This window comes from Arachis stenosperma, chromosome 10 (genome assembly GCF_014773155.1).
Source record: "Arachis stenosperma cultivar V10309 chromosome 10, arast.V10309.gnm1.PFL2, whole genome shotgun sequence".
NCBI lineage: Eukaryota > Viridiplantae > Streptophyta > Magnoliopsida > Fabales > Fabaceae > Arachis > Arachis stenosperma.
This window is the reverse complement of record NC_080386.1, coordinates 106933406-106957101: the sequence shown is the minus strand read 5'-3', so window position 1 is coordinate 106957101 and position 23696 is coordinate 106933406. Positions and strand designations below refer to the sequence as shown.

The 23696-nt window shown below is 34.6% G+C and overlaps 3 protein-coding genes across 3 annotated transcripts; 2 read left to right on the top strand and 1 right to left on the bottom strand.

The window, feature by feature from the left end:
* The first annotated feature begins 76 nt into the window (after positions 1–76).
* Positions 77–4148, top strand: LOC130954159 (mediator of RNA polymerase II transcription subunit 21-like). Its single transcript, XM_057880894.1, has 5 exons — positions 77–243; positions 2618–3034; positions 3139–3216; positions 3365–3416; positions 3826–4148. Exons 2-5 carry the CDS (start codon positions 2828–2830, stop codon positions 3900–3902), a joined length of 414 nt encoding a protein of 137 aa, XP_057736877.1. The 5' UTR covers positions 77–243; positions 2618–2827; the 3' UTR covers positions 3903–4148.
* A 3508-nt stretch (positions 4149–7656) lies between these two features.
* Positions 7657–12934, bottom strand: LOC130956271 (uncharacterized). The gene is made up of 8 exons (XM_057883314.1): positions 12748–12934; positions 10655–10773; positions 10220–10564; positions 9943–9989; positions 9836–9859; positions 9504–9566; positions 9244–9376; positions 7657–8136 (listed from the first exon to the last, which is right to left on the bottom strand). Exons 2-8 carry the CDS (start codon positions 10731–10733, stop codon positions 8120–8122), a joined length of 708 nt encoding a protein of 235 aa, XP_057739297.1. The 5' UTR covers positions 10734–10773; positions 12748–12934; the 3' UTR covers positions 7657–8119.
* A 2389-nt stretch (positions 12935–15323) lies between these two features.
* On the top strand, positions 15324–16105 carry LOC130954318 (uncharacterized). Its single transcript, XM_057881057.1, has one exon. The coding sequence runs from the start codon at positions 15584–15586 to the stop codon at positions 16103–16105; it is 522 nt and encodes a 173-aa protein (XP_057737040.1). The 5' UTR covers positions 15324–15583.
* Positions 16106–23696: the final 7591 nt, after the last annotated feature.

Here is a 23696-nt window from a genome sequence, read left to right as displayed (position 1 = left end):
TTCCCCACTACCGTGGTCTCCGCCACCGATCGAACTTAGTAGCCACTATCCCGCCGCGCCTCGTGCCTCCATCGCAGAGCCACTGCCCAGCCGCGCCTCGTGCCTCCATCGCACAGCCACTGTCCCGCCGCGCCTTGTGTCTCCATCGCGCAGCTGCTGTCCCGCGGCGCCAGCTCTGTTCCACCGCGCTCCAGTCCTTCAGCAGCGTCAGCTCTGTTCCATCGCACAGCCCTTCCCTCGAAGGTATTTTTTATTTTTGTAACTGTAATTGTGGTTTTAGTTTGTTAGTTAATCAGTTCATCTGTGATTTGATTCTGATATTTTTTATTCCAACCTTGCTGCTGTTGATTTTGTTTATTGTGTATCACTGTGTCTAAATTATCTATGTCTGATATTTTTTATCTTATAGTTCTTAAATGCTTATTGCTATTAATGGTTTCGGAATGAGTAATTCTTCGCATACAAGCGATTAAGGCTTGTAAGTCTTACAAGTTCAATTAAAACTAACGCTCAAAACACGTTTCCAATCATTCTTCTTCCTCTTCGTCTTCTCCTTCTTCTTTTCTTTCGTTTCTTGCCTTCTCTTTCTCCTTCTTCTTCCTCTTCTTGCTGCACATTCTTCTTCCTCTTACTCTTCTTTTTCTCCTTTTCTTTCGTTTTTGTACGTTCTTCTTCATCGTCTTCCTCTTCTTCTTCATTTACGTTCTTTTTCTCTGTTTTATCTTTTTTTTTTCGATTTTTCTCGTTTTTGAAGAAGAAGAAATAGTAGAAGATGAGGAGGAGAAAGAGAAAGAGTTCTGAATTATGCATAAGATGTATTTTAACGAATTTTGGGTGTATTTTCTGTAATCCTTTGGGTGTATTTTCTATAATCGTTTGGGTGAATTCCTGTAACCGTTTGGATGTATTTCTGTAATCTTTTGGGTGTATTTCTGTAATTATTTTAGGTGTACTTCTGTAATCGTTTGGGTGTATTTCTGAAGTTCCATTATCTTCAAAAGGATTACAGAAATACACCCAAAGGATTACGAAAAATACACCTAAAGTATTTAAGAAATACACCCAAAATTCGTTACATAATTCAGAACTCTTTCTCTTTCTCCTCATCTTCTGCTGCTTCTTCTTCTTCAAAACGATTTCAAAGCTTGATTTCAGAAATCATGAAAATAAAAAAAAAACGAAGAAGAAAAAGAAGAAGAAGAAGAACCGTTCTGAGTGTAGCGCTTTGAAAACAGGAAACATTGAATAACGTATTAAAAGGCCTAGTAACTTGTAAGACTTGTAAGTCAAAAAGACTTGTATGTGTAGCACTCCTCGATGGAAATGCAGGGAAGAGTAAAGAACTAGAAGCTAAAACTTTTAATAACTGTATTTATTATTATTATTTATTAATAATTAATAATAATTAATTAATAATAATTAATAGATGGAAGGATGATGGGATCTCTCTACATGGCAAATCATAACTCATAATAATTTGAAGCACTGGTAAATGGTTGAAATGTCACTTTCACTAAACCCAGTTTTTTCTCTATTGATAGTTCATGTGTTTGGCAATAACCAGCACTTGAAAAGGACATTGTTGTTCAGAACAATTATCAGTTGTGAAGGTCATAATAATTTGCCAGAAGATTTGAAACTCAAACCCAAAATCAATGGTTACCACTTGCCACCCAAAATCAATGGTTACCACTTGCCACCCAAAACTAAAATTATTCTGTACACTTATTTTTGTTTAAAATTAAAATATTTGCAATTATTAAAAATAAAAATGAATGATTATGCATCCTTCTTTCTTCCCTTTTTTTTCTTTTGCTTTTTTATATATTTGGTAGAAGTACTAAAAAATTGAACTAAAGGAATAAGGAGCTAAGGACTAAAGTAAAAGTTGAACTGAGTTTGAACATAATTCAGCATCAATATTTATTTATTGGAGATAAAATACCATTTTAGAACCCAAATAGTTGCATACTGCTTGCCTTTCAATCTATTTACAATCATGTCAGAAAACATGCACAAACATATATGAATGGTGGAGGAGTGTGATTGCAGCCATGTCTATACACATATTTTATGCTTTCATTTTCTTAATTTGATAACTAATAACATCGTTATAGGATTGTACCTTGTAGATAAATGGTGGAGGTTGTTTGGTGGTTCTGCTACATGTTTACAAAATATGGCAGTTTATGTTTGGTTGTTGACAAATTTAGATGTTGGCATTTTATGTTTGGTTGTTTTTGTTATTTGACTTTTGAGTTTGTATTGAGATTATAATATTATAGTTTATGTAATACTTTTAATTTGGATGATATTTTAAAATTTATATTAAACTATAATTATATTTTAGTATGTTTATTTATATTTTTATTATAAAACGATTTTTTTGGTTGAATCACGGTCAAATGGGTTGAACTAATAAATTAATAAATTAGTAGTTAAAACGGTTCGATAACTGGTTTGGTTCTCAGAACCTTACAAAAAAACGGTTCGGATTTTTTTTAAATCCCTGCCCCTAAACGACGTCGTTTGACGTTTTTAATTTTAACAAAAAAAAACCTAGTTCTGAAGCTACCCACCCCACTCCCATCTCTCTCTCTCACTCACTTGTTCTCAGCTCACCTCGATTCACCGCCACCGCACGCTCGCCGCCGTCGCCGTGCCTCTCGCCGTATCCTCTGCGTCTTGTGCTTGCGTCTCATCTCCCTCCTCCGCCAGTGAGTGCTCGAGCTGTGCGTGGTTGTTGCTGCTTGCACTGCAGCGTGGGTGGTTGTCTCTGCTCGATTCTGCCAGGTCTCAACTTTTGCTCCAGGAATTTTCTGTTTTAATGGATATAATTTCTCAATTACAAGAACAAGTTAATTTGATTGCACATCTTGCTTTCAATACCATTGGGACCTTGCAAAGGGATGCTCCTCCTAATCGGCTCTCACCACATTATCCTGAACCACCTCCTCATCCTACCGAGGATGGCTCAAACTTCTCTGAACAGCCCAAGCTGATGAGTGCTGGTTTGGTGAAGGCTGCTAAACAGGTATGCACCATTTTAGCTAAAGCACAGGGTTCCTTACTTCTTGTTTTCTTTGCTGCCCTAATCATCCTTATAATCTTGAAACGTTTTTGGTATCTTTCCTGCAGTTTGATGCATTAGTTGCGGCACTTCCAATATCCGAGGGAGGTGAAGAAGCGCAGATTAAAAGGATTGCTGACCTACAGGTGTCAACCTAACTGCTTTTTAGTCTCATCTTTTTTTTTTAATTATTATTTTAGGGTTTTTGCTGTTCTTAATAATGTAAAGCCTCATCTGAAGAGGGAATCAGTTGTTACATTGGGATTCTGCTTATATTTGTACTTCACATTACAGGCTGAGAATGATGCTATAGGCCAAGAACTACAGAAGCAACTCGAAGCTGCAGGTTATCTCCAATTTCAATCTTTTCATCCGAGTTTTCTGCTTATTTTCTATTCAGATCGTACTAAAATGTAAATTAATGTTGATTACTAAGATATGATTAGGAGAGATCTCTAGCTAGTAAAGTTGTTAACTAGAGGCCTTATTGAACAGCAACATTTTGGTCATACTCATATTTAGAAGAACTGTTTAATCTTGAATAGAAGTATCTAATAAGATGTTTTGAATGGTTAGCCATGTGTGCAATTTATATAACATAAGATTCTACAAGTGCAACGATTTTGAATAATGAACTGGTTTCAAGCTACTTTAGCATTTTTTTCCTTGTTCTTTTGTTTATTCGGTAAACTTACATTGCTCTATAATTTGATCAAGGTTGTTAGCTAACATTCTTGCCTGCTTCTTGATTTTAGAGAAGGAATTAAATCAAGTTCAGGATTTGTTTAAACGAGCGTCAGATAACTGTTTGAATTTGAAGAAACCTGAATGAAGAAACTGGAATGGTTCTATTGACAGGGGAGATTGGCACTTTGGTAGCCACAACTTTATCTCCAGTTTGACATGAATCATAGTCTGCAGTATAATTTTTTAGAAGCCTTTGTTAAGCTATTAGATTCTTTATGTCCACAAAGCTGTTGTAGCCACTCTATCAAATTGACATTTAATTATGCTGTGTTAGAAGTTGGTAATGTTAATATTATTATAGGAATTTGTTATGAGACGTGTTACAAAATTATACCGATCTCCCCTCTCTCTCTCCTCTCAATCATCCTCTCCCTCTACTAGTTATTAAAACCCTTAAATAAGTTGGTAAAATAGTTATATTATCTGACTAATCAAAATTAAAAGGCAATAATTCTCTCTAACAATCAGACCCATGGAGTTGCTTACTTCTATTAATATGAGACACATAAAAAGTTTTGGGGTAAATCACAGATATAAACCAAATGGAGGCATATATTACATAATTTTACCAAATTCAAAAACGCTATAAGAATTTACTAGAAGGACAATTTCATGTAGTTCGAATGAGATTCATTCTCATTCGAATTACACAAAGAGTAATTCGAATCCATCACATTTGAATTACAAGTGATCAACATAAATCGAATTGGACCAATTCGAATTATGCATGTATGAATTTTATGGGTAATTCGAATCACCTTGATTTGAACTAAACACATCTTGTGATATAATTTACAATGAGTAATTCGAATCCATCACATTCGAATTACAAGTGATCAACATAAATCGAATTGGACCAATTCGAATTATGCATGTATGAATTTTATGGGTAATTCGAATCACCTTGATTTGAACTAAACACATCTTGTGATATAATTTACAATGAGTAATTCGAATCCATCACATTCGAATTACAAGTGATCAACATAAATCGAATTGGACCAATTCGAATTATGCATGTATGAATTTTGTGGGTAATTCGAATCACCTTGATTTGAACTAAACACATCTTGTGATATAATTTACAATACTCTTCTGCCCATTCTTTTATTAAAAAATTAATAATTTATTTAAAAAAATTATTAAAAAATATTAATAATTCAAAAATTAAAAAATATTTTATTCCATACATTAGAAAAAGCCTAACAAAATATTTAATTACGAAACTTCTTTAAAATATTAATGAGCTATCAATTCGAATTCCATACAATATTATTTTGCCCATTTTTAATAGCTTATGAATATTTTTTAATAAATTTTTTTTATAAATTTATTTAAATTATACCACTAAAAAATATTTTATTTTATGCAAAATAATTTAAAAAAATTGCTTAAAAGATGTTAGGAGTACTATAAAAATTTGTAATGTTCTAGTGACTTAGGTAAATACATAAATGTACTCAAATTTTAAATAAAATACTCTACATAGTCAATAATAATTTAGAAATTAAAGAAAATATTTTATTCCATGCAAAATAATTAAAAAATATATTTTATTCCATACAAAATAATTTATAAGAAATGACTTAAAAAATGTTAGGAGTATTATAAAAATTTGTAATATCCTAGTGACTTCAGTAAATACATGATAAAAATATATATTTTTTAATTTCTAAATTATTATTGACTATGTAGAGTATTTTATTTAAAATTTAAATACATGCATGTATTTACCTAAGTCACTGGAACATTACAAAATTTTATAATACTCCTAACATCTTTTAAGCCATTTTTTTAAAAATTACTTTGCATAGAATAAAATATTTTTTGTGGTATAATTTAAATAAATTTATTAAAAAAATATTCATGAGCTATTAAGAATGGGAGAAGAATATTGTATATAAATTTTTTTAATAAATTATTAATTTTTTAATAAAATAATGGGTAGAAAAACATTACAAATTATATCATAAAACGTGTGTGTTGTTCGAATTAAGGTGATTCAAATTACCTCTGAAATTCATGTATGCATAATTCGAATGGTCCAATTCTATTTATGTTGATCACTTGTAATTCGAATTTGATGTTTCGAATTATTCTTAGTTTGTGTAATTCGAATGAGTATCATTAGAGATTTAGAGCTACATAAAATTATCCTTCCAGTAAATCTTTGTAACGTTTTTAAATTTGGTAAAATTATGTAATATATGCCTCCACTTGGTTTATATATGTGATTTACCCAAAGTTTTGCTTAACAAAAATTTAGTATTGAATTGTTTCATATTTTTCTTAATTGAAAATTAAATACAAATGCCTTATTAATAAACTTTACCAAACACACATTAATACTTAATTTTTTAAGGAAAAAACAGAAAAAGAAAACTATGTGCCAATCAACATTTATTATTACAGGAAAGTATTTTTAATTGTTTATCATTTTTCTATCAAAAATCTTAAGATTAAGTCCTTTTCTGTGAAGTCTTATGTAGTTATACCAAATTAGTATACGATAGAAATATATATATTTAACGACCATTTTCGTTTTCCTTTGAAAAATCCAAGACAGGCAAAAAACCCAATATGACATCTAATAATTTGAAGCTTGAGCAAAACACTAATAAAAAATAAGATTGCTATTATAATATTGTTAGGTATATAAAATCCATGATAAAGTTTAGATCCTTCTTAAAATTTTCCTATGAAATTGGAGGATCTAAAATCCAACACCTTGAACTAAATGATATCAACACTTGTATCTATCATCTAATATGATTTCACTGTACAAAAATGACATACTAAGCAAAATCTGTGCTATCAGGTATTCTATTTTTCATCTGTAAATTCTATACTGAAAAACCGATCCAAACTGCACGAACACCCGGCATCGGTTTCGTCTCTCCCTCTCCTCCTCTCTTTCCTTCCTCTTCTTCCATATCTTTTCGTTCAGTCTCTGCTCTCTCTTTGTTTCTTTTGTTTCCAATGTGTGGAATGACCTAATGGGAATTTTATTCTAATTTTAATTTTTTTCATTAGTAAAGATATTTTAGTAATTTTGTTTATTTCAATTTTTATATTTATCTTCAACTAAATAGGATATTGACATATAATTCATTCTTATATACTTCCCACTAAATATTAAATATAATATAGAGACTTTATCTTTGAGCAAAGAGTGTGCCAATAGTCAGGCCATGGATTAAATACCAACTGCTTCAAGATAAAAAAACACCAACTATTTGCAACATAAGAGAAAATATTACGACATAAACTCTGTTAAACTCTAAAGTGATAATTAAAATTGGCCGCTTGCACCGAAAAAAATCACCGAAATTTTAATTGCACTATAAAAATCTCCAAGATTAAAAAAATTGTACATGTGGTTCCTATCCCTCTCTGTCGAATTACACATCATACCTTGAGTAACTTAACACATATCTTTACTTGTTGGATTAGACAAAACGACGTTATTTTAGTTGTGACAATAAATATTTGTTGAAATGATAATAATACAATTTTTTTAATCTTAAAGATATTTATAATGTAATTAAAATCTCAAAAACTTTTTCGGTGCAAACGAACAATCTCAAAAACTACTTTGGACTTAATCCAAATGCTACATTGCAAACGTCTATAGGGTGAAAAAGGAGAAAGATTTATTGCACAATCAACTTACGTCTACCTTTTTCTTTTCTTTTTTATGGGATTGTATGCCGCTTGCTATTATTCTATTGCTTCTGCTATTACTTTCAGATTAAATACTACATGATGGTTTTCATAACAATATAAAACATCTATTAGCAAAAAGAATACACAATTCAAATTATTAAAATTTATAACACGAAGGGTTAACAAATGTCAATAGCCAATGGAATGCACGGAGTCTCAGACAAATTGAGTAGGCTGGGAGAAAAATCTAAGCATAAATTTAAAATGAGGTTGACCAATACAATCAATCATAGCTATCACTTACATACTCATTTTAAGTAGTTTGTACTACTCTTAACAGAATGAAACCAATCCTAAGATACATATTTAGGAGAAATTCTCATTACTGACTAAATAACTGAACCTCAATGTAAATATGTAATAATCTAACAATTATGCTTCCCCAAGTATAAACCAACACTGAATTTGAAACTATATGGTATAAGCAACTTTGTAGAATGGTCAATAGCATTCATCTAAAACTGTAGAACATTAAATGAAAAATGATGAACTAGGGGCCACCAAATTTACATGGCCATCCTCTAAGGAGATGAAGAGGATGGTACTGTCAGTGCGCATAATAGCTTTAGCAGGCATTTAACCTTCTTCTGACTCTGCAGATAATAATAGATATCATAACTAGAGTATTCTGGAAGATTCCAGGATTTTCATTCAGTGCGAAAGAACAAAAACAAAATCAAGGGTTGAAAATACGCAAAGTCGACCTCAAAATTGACAATGCTCAAACTCAGCTTGATAATATTTAGCTCAACTCATGGTTTGACTGATTTATTATTGAGCTTAATCTTATTATGGAATCTTGATGCACGAGTAAAATTTCAAAGACCATTTTGAACATTAACCCTTAGATATTAATTAAGCTGTTGGCTATAAGCACATACTTATTTTCAACATATTTAATCTACAAGACACATTATGCAAATAATTGATATTATATATTATTATTGATAATATATAATGATATAGGTGATATTATGCCAAGGTCTCAGGCATCTACATATCTATGTGAACTGATAAATGAATATACAACCCTGCTCATGGAACATAGCAAAGTTAAGTTTGACTCATTTAATAAATGAGCTCAAATTTTTAGCTCAAGCTCAGTAGCTTACGGGCTCAAGAGCTTAGCTTATAAAGTAACTAACAAATTGAGCTAAAAATAGCTCACATGCTATTAGGAACAAGGTAAACTACCGAAATTGCACCAAAAAACTCATATCGCTATGAAAAATAACCAAATAAGATTTCTACGAATGACAAATAAGTCTCAGAAGATTTAAAAACGTGACAAAATTAACAAAAATATCATATTGTTTTTACATAAATGATAAAGGAATTTTGTGTTTAGCAAACAACTTGTGCATTTTATTTTAAATTCAATCATTCAAAAAAAACATCGAAAAAATTCCTTGACAAATCACCAAATTTTAATTATGACAAAGTCTCATTTTTCTAATAATGCTTACAAAAAATCGCATCGGAATCTAATATCTAAAGTATTTTATGAAAAAATATAACTAATATCCGGTTAGTTTTCTCACTTTTTAAATCTTTTGGAGCTTATTTGTTATCTTTCCAGTTTATTTTTGGGAAAGTATGCAGATGTTAAACAAAAGGAGTTGTCGCCTTCTCTTCATGCAACAAGGAAACTAAATGAACAAGATATAGCAATAGTTTCAAATAGAACATTTGCTTCATACCATATATAGCTTCCATGTTATTTTCCTTGTAAACACCAAGAGGTGATCCATGGACAGAGAGAAGCATCTCGCCAGGTTTCGGCAGTCTAAGGGTTTTGGGTGTCATCCCAACAGACAAGCGCTGACTACTCACCTACAAAAGGCAACAAAGCCAAATTAATCACAGCTGTTTAAAAAATAGCCTCAGCAATGAATACTAGAGTTCATAAAGTCATCCACAAAAAAACAGAAGGTAAAAAATAAAGGGAGAAAATACGGACATTGGGAGTCTGAAGACCTTCTTGACTTGTGAGAGTCTGAGCTTCACATGGCTCCTCAAAAACCTATGTAACAGACATTCAATCAATTCATATTATCACAATACATTGCAATCACTAATTAGTTGTTATTTGCAAGCTGTTTAAGTTAGTCATAATAGATTTAGCAGCGTATGCAAAGAAACTAGTAATAGAGCTAAGTTCTCTTCCATCTGTACATGGAACGATCCTAAATGAATAGCAACATTTCTCATTCAAATCAATTCATGGATGCTTCAGCACATGATGGAGATGAGAATGGAAGTGCTATATTAATGCTGCTCCTACACAGCTACCCCAATTTTATGTCGCATCAAGTCCTGCATAAGTGACCCAAACAAGCCAGCTAAGGATGTTACAAAATACAATTAATCAAAGTGCACAGAGAAGATAGAGAACATACAAAGTCCTTAAAATGAAGATTTTCATCACCAAGAAATCCTGTTCTCCCTGCCAACAAAGAAGTAAACTAACAGGTATCAACTACAATCTATGCCAAAATGTACAAGAACTATAATATCTATAGTAAAATCATTCAAAATTGAAGGAACTCAAACAATTTAAGGGGCATAGAACAATAGTATGTTTCGTAACACACATTTCCATTTTTTTAATTCAATTTAAGAAACTTTAATTCAGATATGAAATGAGTTAAATCGAAAGAGAAAACTAAACACTACCAGTATTGCTAGAGTATTCAAAACCACCAAACTGAGGAACCGAAGAAGGACATTCCGAAGGAAAAGCAATTGAAAGCCTCTGGAACAGAGAAGCGTGCAAATCTCTTCCTACACCACCACAGGTCGTGGACATTCTGCTCCCTCTCTCTTTCCACTTCACATCGAATTTCCCATTCCCACCATCTTTCACAATTGAGAGACTCGGTAAGGTTTCTTCGAAGACCTGCAGCATTGGCTTCCGGAGCTGTTCCTCACTGAAACACGACCGAACCAAACGAAGTTCCATCAACAATCTCTCGATCTCAACATCACGAACCACCCTAATTGCACTGATTTGACGCTCCACTGCCACAAACACACAGGTAGAGTTTTAATGAAAATAAATAGTGAAAACTTTATGCTGATCAAGAAATTTGTTATTTGATTTTGCTGTACCTTCGATTTCAAGCTCCTTGAATTGAGGTTGCTGCGTTTGGGTTTTAAGTTCCTTCAATTGAGTTGATTGTTTGACCATTTTCTTCGCTCTACGCCTTGGAAATTTTGCCTTTAATATACTAAAAATAATATAGTAAGAAAAAAGGGCTACAAATCTACAAACTTGAAAAAGCCAAAAAACCAAGGTTCTGAAAACCGGTTGAACCGTGAACCAACAAGGTTTGCGGCTCGGTTAAAAACTATAACTGCCAAATTTGAAAACCGCCGATGAACCGCCAAACCGACCGGGAGCCGGTCAGTCGAACCGAACAAGGACTCGGCCGGTTTTCAAAAATTTCCCAAACGGCGGTTTTATTTCATGCAAGGTTTTGAGAACCGGACCGGTCATCAAACCGTTCTAATTACTGGTTCACTAGTTTATTGGCCAACCGGTCCAACCAGTAGTTCAACTGGGAAAATCATTTATGAATAGAATAATAAATAAATTATAAATAAACATCCTAAAATATAATTATATTCTAATATAAATCTTAAAATATATTCGAAATTTAAAACACTACATAAAATATCATCAACCAAATTCACATGATCTTATCAAAATACAAACTAAAAAGTTAAATAATAAAAAAAGAAAAAGTCTAGGGAGCCAATGGCCTAAGCGTACAATGTGTACAATGGAGGTTTAAGAAGTATTAGAGATATGACCATTAGTGTTACATTGTCCTGTCAGGTTACGCTTTTGGGATGAGTGGTTTCAGATATGGTATTAGAGTTCTAGATTCGAAAGGTCAAGAGTTCGATCCTTGGTGAACCCCAAAATCAGTTTAATTTTTTATTGAGATGTTTATTATCCTTGGTATCCGGATGGTTATTCTAGCTAGTATGGTGATGTTCATTTTATTCATGGACCAAAAATTTAGCCCATTGTACACATTGTACACTTAAGCCATTGGCTCCCTAGCACTACCCATAAAAAAAATACCTAAATATTAAGCCAACATGAAGACTCCCTTGGTATATATTACATTATGGAGTACAAAGAAATTTATAACAAATTGAAAACGAGAAAAACATAAAAGGTACTACTAAACAGATACGGTAAGCAATAATAATAATAATAATAATAATAATAATAATAATAATAATAATAATAGCAGAAAGAACATATGCACAGGAACTAGGAACTATGCAGCAACAGCAAGTGTAAAAGCAATACCAAACTATTAGCAGATCAGCAAGAAAAATAGTGACCGAATTAAAGCTATATATCAATTAAATCCCAGAAAAGCAAAAAAAACATAGAAGTTATTAACAAAAGCAACTTCATCCGTGTTTATGAACCTGTAAATGGACTGGAGCGAATTTGAAAGTAACAAAATCAAAATAGGAGGTTTGGTAGGCAAGTTATTATTCACAGATGCATTGTTATCAGCAATTACTTCTTGATTAATACTATCATTCATAACTGAAATTAACAAATCATAAACAAAATTAAAAACAGCAGCAGTACAAATTATCATTCAGCAACAAACATTATTACATTACAAAGCAGCAACAAGTAATCCCTAATCACACTAAACCTGAAATTTCAACAGCAGCAAGTAATCCCTAATCACACTAAACCTGAAATTTCAACAAACATTACAAAACAGCAACAAGTAATTCCTAGTCGCACTGAACCTGAAATTTCAACAGCACAGCAAGTACAGCAACAAGTAATCCCTAATCACACTGAACTTTCAACAGCAGCAAGTAATCCCTAATAACACTAAATCTGAAATTTCAACAAACATTACAAAACAGCAACAAGTAATCCCTAATCACACTGAACCTGAAATTTCAACAAACATTACAAAACAGCAACAAGTAATCCCTAAACAAAAATTTTAATAATGATTTGATTTTCATTTTTAGCAGCAGCAAGAAATTTTCAACAAAAATTTCAGGAAGTAAAGAAAGAGCAGCAGCATAAAATCAGCAAAAATTAGCAATTTCACAATTTCCCTTTAAAAATCAGCAAACAGAGGCAGGCTCTGGGGAGAGAAGAAGGAGACACGAACAAGAACTGAAGAAGTGAAAGCAGTGACACTAACCTTCGATGGAGACACGGACGACGACGAGCGGCGCACGGCGAGCTGCTACAAACCCCTAAAACAGAGAACGGAGGACGGACGGAGGACAGGGGGAAGGAGGACGCCGAGCTACAAGAGAGGGCTTGGCCACGGACGGCGCTGACAGCACGGACGGCGCAGCACTGCGGCAGAAACGTTGTAGGGAGAACCTAGGGTTTTGATTTGGGGATTTAACTTTGCTTCAGAGTTCACTTCAGACTTCAGAGTGATTCACGAATTGGTAGGGGGTGTTGGGGGAAGGGGGTGAGGCCGTGAGGCCGTGAGGCCGTGAGGGAGTAAAGGCAACGCCAGGTTTTTTTTTCTTTAAAAAAAATCAAAACGGCGCCGTATAACTTCAAACTGTTTTTTTTTGTACGTCACATTACAGGCTGAGAATGATGCCAAGAACTACAGAAGGAACTCGAAGCTGCAGGTTATCTCCAATTTCAATCTTTTCATCCGAGTTTTCTGCTTATTTTCTATTCAGATCGTACTAAAATGTAAATTAATGTTGATTACTAAGATATGATTAGGAGAGATCTCTAGCTAGTAAAGTTGTTAACTAGAGGCCTTATTGAACAGCAATATTTTGGTCATACTCATATTTAGAAAAACTGTTTAATCTTGAATAGAAGTATCTAATAAGATGTTTTGAATGGTTAGCCATGTGTGCAATTTATATAACAAGATTCTCCAAGTACAACGATTTTGAATAATGAACTGGTTTCAAGCTACTTTAGCATTTTTTCTCCTTGTTCTTTATTTATTCGGTAAACTTGCATAGCTCTATAATTTGATCAAGGTTGTTAGCTAACATTCTTGCCTGCTTCTTGATTTTAGAGAAGGAATTAAATCAAGTTCAGGATTTGTTTAAACGAACATCATAACTGTTTGAATTTGAAGAAACCTAAATGAAGAAACTGGAATGGTTCTATTGACAGGGGAGACTGGCACTTTGGTAGCCATAACTTTATCTCTAGTTTGACATGAATTATAGTCTGCAGTATAACTTTTTAGAAGCTTTTGTTAAGTTATTAGATTCTTCATGTCGACGAGACTGTTGTAGCCACTCTATCAAATTGACATTTAACTATATTGTGTTAGAAGTTGATAATGTTAATATTATTATAGGAATTTGTTATTAGACGTGTTACAAAATTATACCGATCTCCCCTCTCTCTCCTCTCAATCGTCCTCTCTCTCTACCAGTTATTAAAACCCTTAAATAAGTTGGTAAAATAGTTACATTAAGTGACTAATCAAGATTGAAAGGCAATAATTCTCTCTAACAATCAGACTTATGGAGTTGCTTACTTCTATTAATATGAGACATATAAAAAGTTTTGCCTAACAAAAACGTAGTATAGAGTTGTTCCACATTTTTCTTAATTGAAAATTAAATACAAACACCTTATTAATAAATTTTACCAAACACACATTAATACTTGATTTTTTTAAGGGAAAAAAAGAAAAAGAAAAACTAAGTGCCAATCAACATTTATTATCATAGGAAAATATTTTTAATTGTTTATCATTTTTCTATCAAAAATCTTAAGATTAAGTCATTTTCTGTGAAGTCTTATGTAATTATACCAAATTAGTATACAATAGAAATATATATATATATTTAAGGACCATTTTTATTTTCCTTTGAAAAATCCAAGGCAGGCAAGAAAACCCAATATAACATCGAATAATTTGGAGCTTGAGCAAAACACTAATAAAAAATAACATTGCTATTATAGTATTGTTAGGTATATAAAATCCATGATAAAGTTTAGATCCTTCTTAAAATTTTCCTATGAAATTGGAGGATCTAGAATCTAACATCTTGAACTAAATGATATCAACACTTGTATGTATGATCTAATATGATTTCACTGTACAAAAATGGCATACTAAGCAAAATCTGTGCTATCAGGTATTCTATCTTTCATCTGTAAATTCTATGCTGGAAAAGAAAAGTTCCCTACTTAGAAGATTTATTTCATTGCAACCTTGCAGAACAAATAATATGATGGCTTCATCTATCTAGCATTCAGAAGCATTCTTAGCACACTCTTGGTCTTTGGTCTTGCTTCTGAAGATGTACTAACACAAACAAGAGCAACAAGAGCAATCTGCAGAATTGCTAGCATCTGGTTTCTCACAGCTTGAGATGTTTTCTAACATTGGAATCAAGAATGTAGTCTTTGTTCACCAAATTATGCAAAATCCACTTCACCAATTTGGTTCCCTCTGTCACCTTTCCAGTCAGCAGTTCAAGCAGGATGGCCCCAAAGCTATATACATTCCCAGCCACTGTTACTGTCATTGTATATGCATACTCTACCAACCAATCAACCAACAAACAAAGCAAGTTAAGGTACATGCATGAGTTGAATGCACTTTCAAGGTCCTGTGCACATCTAGTATTTGGTGAATTTACTCAAATTCTCTTTGAATTAGACATAAATATGGGAAAATACATCTTTTATTCATTCTTACTTCACTTTCTTTATAGATATAGTGTGTATCAATTATTTTTTCAACATATTTAACCAAAGGAAATGAGTGGTTGCCTCTTGTTATGTTTAGACATCTATGGCCCTGACCTACTTATGAATGGCCATAAACTTGCCTGAAAGACTTGTGTAATGAGAGAGTTACTAAACAAGATGATAGAGAGAGAAAGCACACTTATCATTCTTGCTTTGGTTTTTTGCACCAGTTGAACTAAAACCCCTCCCTAAACAACTTCAAGGCCCACCTTCACAAACCTAACCAAAAACCACTCGTAATTTCTTTTCAATCTTTTAGAGTTCTGATTATCCAAGCCATGGATACAGATGAATTCAATTTCCCTAGAATCAGTGATACTCATGCACATACCATTGATTCACCTCTTTTGTGGAATCTGTCACCAGCAGCATCTCCTAATCCATACCAAAGAAACAAAGGAGAAGAAGATGGTGATTTCTTTGGAGCAAAACTGATATCTCAGGTTCAGAGGAAGAGCTTCTCATCAGTTGAGACCAGAATTCAACAACGAACTTTGTTGGATGATGATGATGAAGAGGAGAAAATGGACTTGTTGTGGGAGGATTTCAATGAGGAGTTGATGTGTTCTTCAACAACTGGTTCTTCTGCTACATCTTCTTCAAGAGAAGTTGTTGAATGCAGATGTGCTACTCCAGCTTCCTCAAGATTTGCCAGTAATAACAATAATAATAATAATGATGCACTAGTTCCAGCAACTAAGAATATCAATAGGCCTAGCATGGTGGTGATTGTGAAGGTCTTGAAGAAGCTCTTCTCTGTTAACAACTATCAAAAGAAACCAAGAAGGAGAGTAAGATAATTATCCTTTTTCCTGTGGTGATTTATGTCAATCAGGTATAAAATTGATCATTTATTCATGTATAAAATTAGAAAGGCTTTTATTAGTCTTTGGTGAGGGGATTAATCCTTATCACTAGAGAGATATGCCTTTCCAAATGCAATGTAAATATAAATTATAGAGAGAATTTTTCTTTGATTCATTGTTGCATGTCACATATGTTCCTATTGGTTCTGTTCTAATCTCTTTTAGCCAAGCCAATTAGTGAAGTTTTAGGCTTTTAAAGTGGCACTATAATCTTCTTGTTTTGGTAGAGGAAGGAAAATAAGCACAATAATGTAATTTCCATTATTCATTTTTTGTTTATTATTATGATAAATCCTCCCCCCCCCCCCCCCCCCCCCAAAATCATTCCTTGCATTATTGTATGAACATGATAGCTGGAAACAGGACACTTTACCTGCTTATTGGACCAAGGCTTGTCCATGGGCTCTACATTTTGTCTTAATCCTATTTTGTATAATATATGCATCAAATTTGAACACTTTACCTCCAAAATTGTATCAACTAATGCCAATTTCCACCCACAGTTGAGGATTTATATTAAGTGCTTTTACATAGTTGGTTTTCACTTTAATTGGATGCATGGACAGAGAAAGGTTGTTATATTAAAAGTAGATAGTTGTATAATTAAGCAAACAATGTTCTTAATCTGTGTAGGTTTCTTATATTTGTACGGTGCATGGAAATAGAAGGAATGAGACATTGTTATAGCCTGAAGAAATGTAATTATTTTGTATTTTCTTTTTCTTACTCAATTTGCTTGTCTGCTTTTGTTGTCTTTACATGTTAACCTCTCACTATAGTTGTTTTTTTCTTTTCTTTTTTAATTATAGAGATATGATTGTAATAATATCCAAATTAGTACCCAATGATTTTGGTTTCGAACAAATTAGTTTCTAATAAAATTTAAAAAACAAATTAGTTAACTCTATCTATTTTTCTCTTGAACGAAGTACTGGTTCTTTTGCCACTCAATGACTCGAATTAAAGCCTTAGAATTAAGTTTCTGTTTCAACAAACAAGTTTATGAATATCAAAAGTTTGGAAAATTATCACATGTTCCGCTTATTTTTATGGAACATGAAATTTCCATGTAACTGTAAGATCAAGATAGTGGGTATGATTTTGTCTTTTAATATATATCTCTTAATGATAAAAATATCCCTTTAGTTAGAGAGCTAAAGACAAAAAAGGACAGTTAAATATTAGTTTTTATAGCTTTTACTTAATTGATTATTGCACCAGTTTTACTCGTTTTATTTTTTAATTTTTTGTTGATATAATTTGATATATAATTAATGAATTTTGAACAGTGCACAACTTAATTTTTTTCTTATGTATAGTATAATTTTTTTTATTAATATGATTATATAAAGATGATGAGCGACTAAAATTTAGAATTTGTATTATATTGTCATTTTTTTTATATTATGAAGCATTGAACTTAATTATGAAAATACCACAAACAAAACGAATTTGTAATTTTGTAATAAATGATAAAATCAATATTATTTTAAAATTTATAGAACTTCCAAAATTTATTATCTATAATTCTATATCACATTTTAAGCTAAACCTATTAGTAAAGGCATTAATACAAAGTTTGTCAAATCATCTAATTTTGTAGGTGTCTAAATTTATAAAAAAATTTCATAGCACTACCCTAAGATAATAATATATATATTTCTATTTTTTGTTAAATATACTCACAAATTGAGTATCTAATATATCGCATTTATTAGTATTCTAGATTTAGAATACTATACATAATAATATTATACCTTGGATTTTGAAATATAAAAGAATCTCTCATAGAATAGGTTATGTTAATATTAGATAGAATAAAGGATTTCCAGAAGAAGATGCCATTCGTTTGATGAGAAATAAAAAGGAATATCGAAAATTCGAGTGGCTGAAGCTGAAGCAGCTACTTTCGGAGTAACAGAAAGAAAAGCAACGACTGGAGTGGGAGAGTCAGAGTCGAAAAGAGGATTCCTCACTTCTTTCTCTCATTCAAAACCGTGCATGAGACTTTCATCAAATGTTATTAATAACGTAATTTAATAGATAATTATGAGAACAAAAATTATGGCTCGGCTAGTCACAATTCTTGTTTAATGTATTGTCTTTACTTAATTTAATTTAAAATTTCAAAATGTATTTATTTTATCGATTTTTAGCTAACAAATTAAGAGTGATTCGATATTTAATGGTCTAAGAGTGAAATGTGTGAGTACTATTTTTTTAGAAGTACATTAAAAGATCTTTTAATTGAACAAAAAAAAATCTCAAAGACAACCCAAACAATTTTAAAAATAAATTGACTGAAATAAATTACATTAAATTTAAATGAAAGTAATAAAATGCCTTCGATCTTTTGAAATTAAAAATAAAATATTAAAATATAAAATTTAACAAAGAAATTAAATGTTACTTTGAAAAGTAAATTTGCAAAAAAATTAAAGATGACAGAAAATATAAATGAAAGAGTAAAAACAATAGAAAGAATCATATAAAACTCGAGGCAGACTTAGAAAAGTTTATGGAATGTGAGTGTACTTGAGTATTTTTTTAAAAGATTCTAAATTCTCATCTCTTCGAGCCTTCTCATATTTATAAGTATCTCCAACTAATCAGATTGAGATATAACTTTTACATTCTTTAGTTTTTAAACAATTGTTCCGCTCCTTTTGCCTAACATAAATAACTGCTGAAAATAACTCTCGACACTTGAATTTTTCGATTCGAATATATCAGCCAGCATCTTCGACTAGATCCACTGATTAGCTCTTACTTCATATTTCCTGCCATAAATTTTTTTGATACAGACCTTTACTCTTTAAAATACAAACTTACTAAATCTTAAATTCAGTATCTTTTCGAAATATAATATCGTAACAATATTTTTTAATTAGAAGATATTGATATAATTTTATAATACTATTTAAAACATATAAATAGTTGTATCTCTAATATACTTTCTGATATAATACTTTTTTTTTAATTTACGTCAATTTTATCATAATTTTTTATTTATCTCAAACTAAAGTTTTTTCTTCTGATAATATACGTGAAAAAAAATTAGATTTGCTTTAATTTTTGTAAACTATTTAAAATTTATTTTCACATTCAGTAATTGTAAAAACATAATGTAATGTTTAAATTGTAAATGTTTTTACTTTAGTTTAAAATAATAAATAAAGTATTTTTATTTAAATTTAAGAAAGGGCCAGATAAATAAGAAGAGAGTTTGGATATCAGAATTAAAAAAAAAAGATAAAATAAAAAATTTTAAAAATTGAATAAAAGTAGTGTGGCTAATTAATACAATAATTATTTGGATAAATTAATTATATAATATAAAATGACTTTTATTAGTTCTTTCAAATTTTAAAAGTTGTTACGGTCTAGCCTAGCTGGTGGGGCGGTTGACCCGGCCCACATGCAACCCGATCTACGTGGTCGGATCGTCGCGCGCACAACCCGTTCGACTTTATAATCCGAATACGCGTCCCTGTTGTCAGCTATATGACACCTGTGGGAAAAAAGCTTCTTGAAAAGAGGCATCCCTATGTGGGGTCTGCCCTATTGACAAGGTATATAAGGGGAGGGTCCTACCCCTCCTCCAAGGTACGTGATGTGCGAAATTGTGATCACTACTTTTCACAACTCAAATAATCCCTAGTAATGGCCCCAAAAACTTGGTGCTCAATACCATGGCATAAACACAACTTTGCACAACTAACCAGCAAGTGCACTGGGTCGTCCAAGTAATAAACCTTACGCAAGTAAGGGTCGATCCCACGGAGATTGTTGGTATGAAGCAAGCTATGGTCACCTTGTAAATCTTAGTCAGGCAGACTCAAATGGGTATAGTGATATACGAATAAAACATAAAGATAAAGATAGAGGTACTTATGTAATTCATTGGTAGGAACTTCAGATAAGCGTATGAAGATGCCTTTCCTTCCGTCTCTCTGCTTTCCTACTGTCTTCATCCAATCCTTCTTACTCCTTTCCATGGCAAGCTCAAGCAAGGGTTTCACCGTTGTCAGTGGCTACCTCCCATCCTCTCAGTGGAAATGTTCAACGCACCCTGTCACGGCACGGCTATCCATCTGTCGGTTCTCAATCAGGCCGGAATAGAATCCAATGATTCTTTTGCGTCTGTCACTAACGCCCCGCCCTCAGGAGTTTGAAGCACGTCACAGTCATTCAATCATTGAATCCTACTCAGAATACCACAGACAAGGTTAGACCTTCCAGATTCTCTTGAATGCCGCCATCAGTTCTTGCCTATACCACGAAGACTCTGATCTCACGGAATGGCTGGCTCGTTTGTCAGGCGAGCACTCGGTTGTCAGGCGATCAACCATGCATCGTGTATCAGGAATCCAAGAGATATTCACCCAATCTAAGGTAGAACGGAGGTGGTTGTCAGTCACACGTTCATAGGTGAGAATGATGATGAGTGTCACGGATCATCACATTCATCAAGTTGAAGAACAAGTGATATCTTGGACAAAGAACAAGCGGAATTGAATAGAAGAACAATAGTAATTGCATTAATACTCGAGGTACAGCAGAGCTCCACACCTTAATCTATGGTGTGTAGAAACTCCACCGTTGAAAATACATAAGAACAAGGTCTAGGCATGGCCGAATGGCCAGCCTCCCAATGATCTAAGATAGCATAAAATGAAGATAGCTACCCCGATATATTCCAATACAATAGTAAAAGGTCCTACTTATAGAAAACTAGTAGCCTAGGGTGTACAGAGATGAGTAAATGACAAAAAAATCCACTTCCGGGCCCACTTGGTGTGTGCTTGGGCTGAGCAATGAAGCAATTTTGTGTAGAGACTCTTCTTGGAGTTAAACGCCAGCTTTTATGCCAGTTTGGGCGTTTAACTCCCATTTAGGTGCCAGTTCCGGCGTTTAACGCTGGATTTTCTGAGGGTGACTTTGAACGCCGGTTTGGGCCATCAAATCTTGGGCAAAGTATGGACTATCATATATTGCTGGAAAGCCCAGGATGTCTACTTTCCAAAGCCGTTGAGAGCGCGCCAATTGGGCTTCTGTAGCTCCAGAAAATCCACTTCGAGTGCAGGGAGGTCAGAATCCAACAGCATCTGCAGTCCTTTTCAGTCTCTGAATCAGATTTTTGCTCAGGTCCCTCAATTTCAGCCAGAAAATACCTGAAATCACAGAAAAACACACAAACTCATAGTAAAGTCCAGAAAAGTGAATTTTAACTAAAAACTAATAAAAATATACTAAAAACTAAACCAAATATACTAAAAACATACTAAAAACAATGCCAAAAAGTGTACAAATTATCCGCTCATCAGTACGTCACCATATCCCTTACTCCCGTACCACATGTGCATCTTCTGACTTGAGCGTCGGAATATCTTTGCAGGTGGCACCCTCCTCAACGCACGAAGAGTTCGGGAGATCGTTCGCCCAAACATCAGACCCAGACTCAGGCCATCCCACCAACTCATAAGGGGCCATCCCGACCCGTCCGAAACTCCGAGTTACCGAACATTGGCGCTGTCTGTGGGGACCGGGCCTGAATGAACTTTCTGATGGGTCCTGTGGACGGAGACGATGGAGCCGAGCGCAGGGGAGAAATGGCAACGCGAAGTGGTAGGGTAGCCTCCGTGGCTTCCTCCCGCAAGCGCACGAGGTCCCCTCCACGACAACTCGAGCCATCCTCGCACTCCCAGGAGAGACGCCCTTTTGGGAGAATAGGCAGTGACAGTGCCAGAATAATGCAGGAACTGCGACACAAGGTGCAGAGCCTGGAACGCAAGCTAGAGAGTCAGGGTCGTCGCCAGCCCACCCCCGAACAAAATCGCTCCTGATCTCCTCACAAGGAGGAGAAGCCCTCGAAGAAGCCGCTCCGAGCGCACACCGAGCCCCCGGTTAGAATCGGACAGTTATCAAGAGGAAAGCAGGGAGATGCCAAGAAGACGGCGTGATCCCGTGATTTACACCCGACCCACGAGGAAACAATCCGCATAGGAGAATCGAGAAGGAGACAGAGAAAGAATAAGGAGAACTCGACGTCCCATGATTATGGGAGCAACTCATTTTCATCATTCTATCCTTGAGGTCCGGCTACCGAAGCATTTCGATAAGCCAACGGACATGAGGTACGATGGGACCCAAGACCCACAAGAGCATCTGATGGCCTTCGAGGCCAGGATGAATTTAGAAGGGGCAGGCGACGAAGTGAGATGTCGCACCTTCCCGGTCACCTTGGCGGGGACCGCAATTTGGTAGTTCAACAGCCTCCCGCAAGGCTCGATAGCAGCATTCTCGGATATCACCTGCGCCTTCCTGGCCCCGTTTACTACCCGCATTACAAAGGCAAAACACACGATCAACCTCCTCAGGGTGACGTAAAGAGCCGGAGAACTGACCAGGAAATACCTGGACAGATTCAACGACCAGTGCTTGGAGATCGAGGGCCTAACCGACTCGGTGGTCAGTTTATGTTTGACAAATGGGTTACTGAATGAGGACTTCAGGAAGCACCTTACCACCAAGCCCGTTTGGACGATGCAAGAAATCCAAAACGTGACCAGGGAGTATATCAATGATGAAGAAATCAGTCAGGTTATGGCAGCCCGCCTACAGCCAACCTCGACAGCATGGTAGTGGGGAAAGGTCGAAAGAGCACTCCAAGGATGGAGTTCCGACCAAAACCTTCAAGCCGTTTTCCCGGGTAGGGAAGTTTACCAACTATACCCTCTTACAGCCCTGATTGTTGAGGTCTATCAACAGATAGCCGACAAGGGCATTCTGTCGAAGCCTCGACCTCTAAAGGACAGGACCGGAGGGAACAAAAGCCTCTATTGTGATTACCACAAGGGCTTTGGTCACAAGACCCAAGACTGTTTTGATTTCAAAGACGTCTTGAAACAGGAAATCCGAGATGGCAAACTGGTGGAACTCTCCCATCTCATAAGAGAACCGAGAAGGCAGGACTACGACTGATCCAGCGAGGACAAAAGCCGCGCCGTGAGACAAAGACGAGAGCCTGAGGAGGATAAGGAGCACAGCCTTACTGTTGTAACGTGGTGATCAGGAGAGATGTTCCCCCAGATCAAAATCGGCTAGCAAAAAGGACGCTAAGGTCTTAGCTATGTCCTCTGGCTCCATGCCGCCCTCCCGAAGGGTACCGTCGATATCGTTTAGCCCCGAAGATCAATGGTTTGACGATGTGACGGAGAACCCTCCGATGGTGATCACGGCCAGGGTGGGCATCGGTCTAGTGAAATGGATCATGGTAGACACAGGAGCTGATTCTAACATCATATTTCGCAATTTATTTGATGCTTTGGGCCTACGGGATACCGACTTGAGGGGCCACCAACACGCCGTGGTCAGCCTAGGCGATAACTTCATCAAGCTCGATGGAGTAGTTTCCCTCCTGGTCTCCATTGACGGAGGTCGAGGGAAGAGGTCGCTAATGGCAGAGTTCGTTGTCTTAAGAGACTCCACGGCATACAACCTTATCTTGGGGAGGAAGACTGAT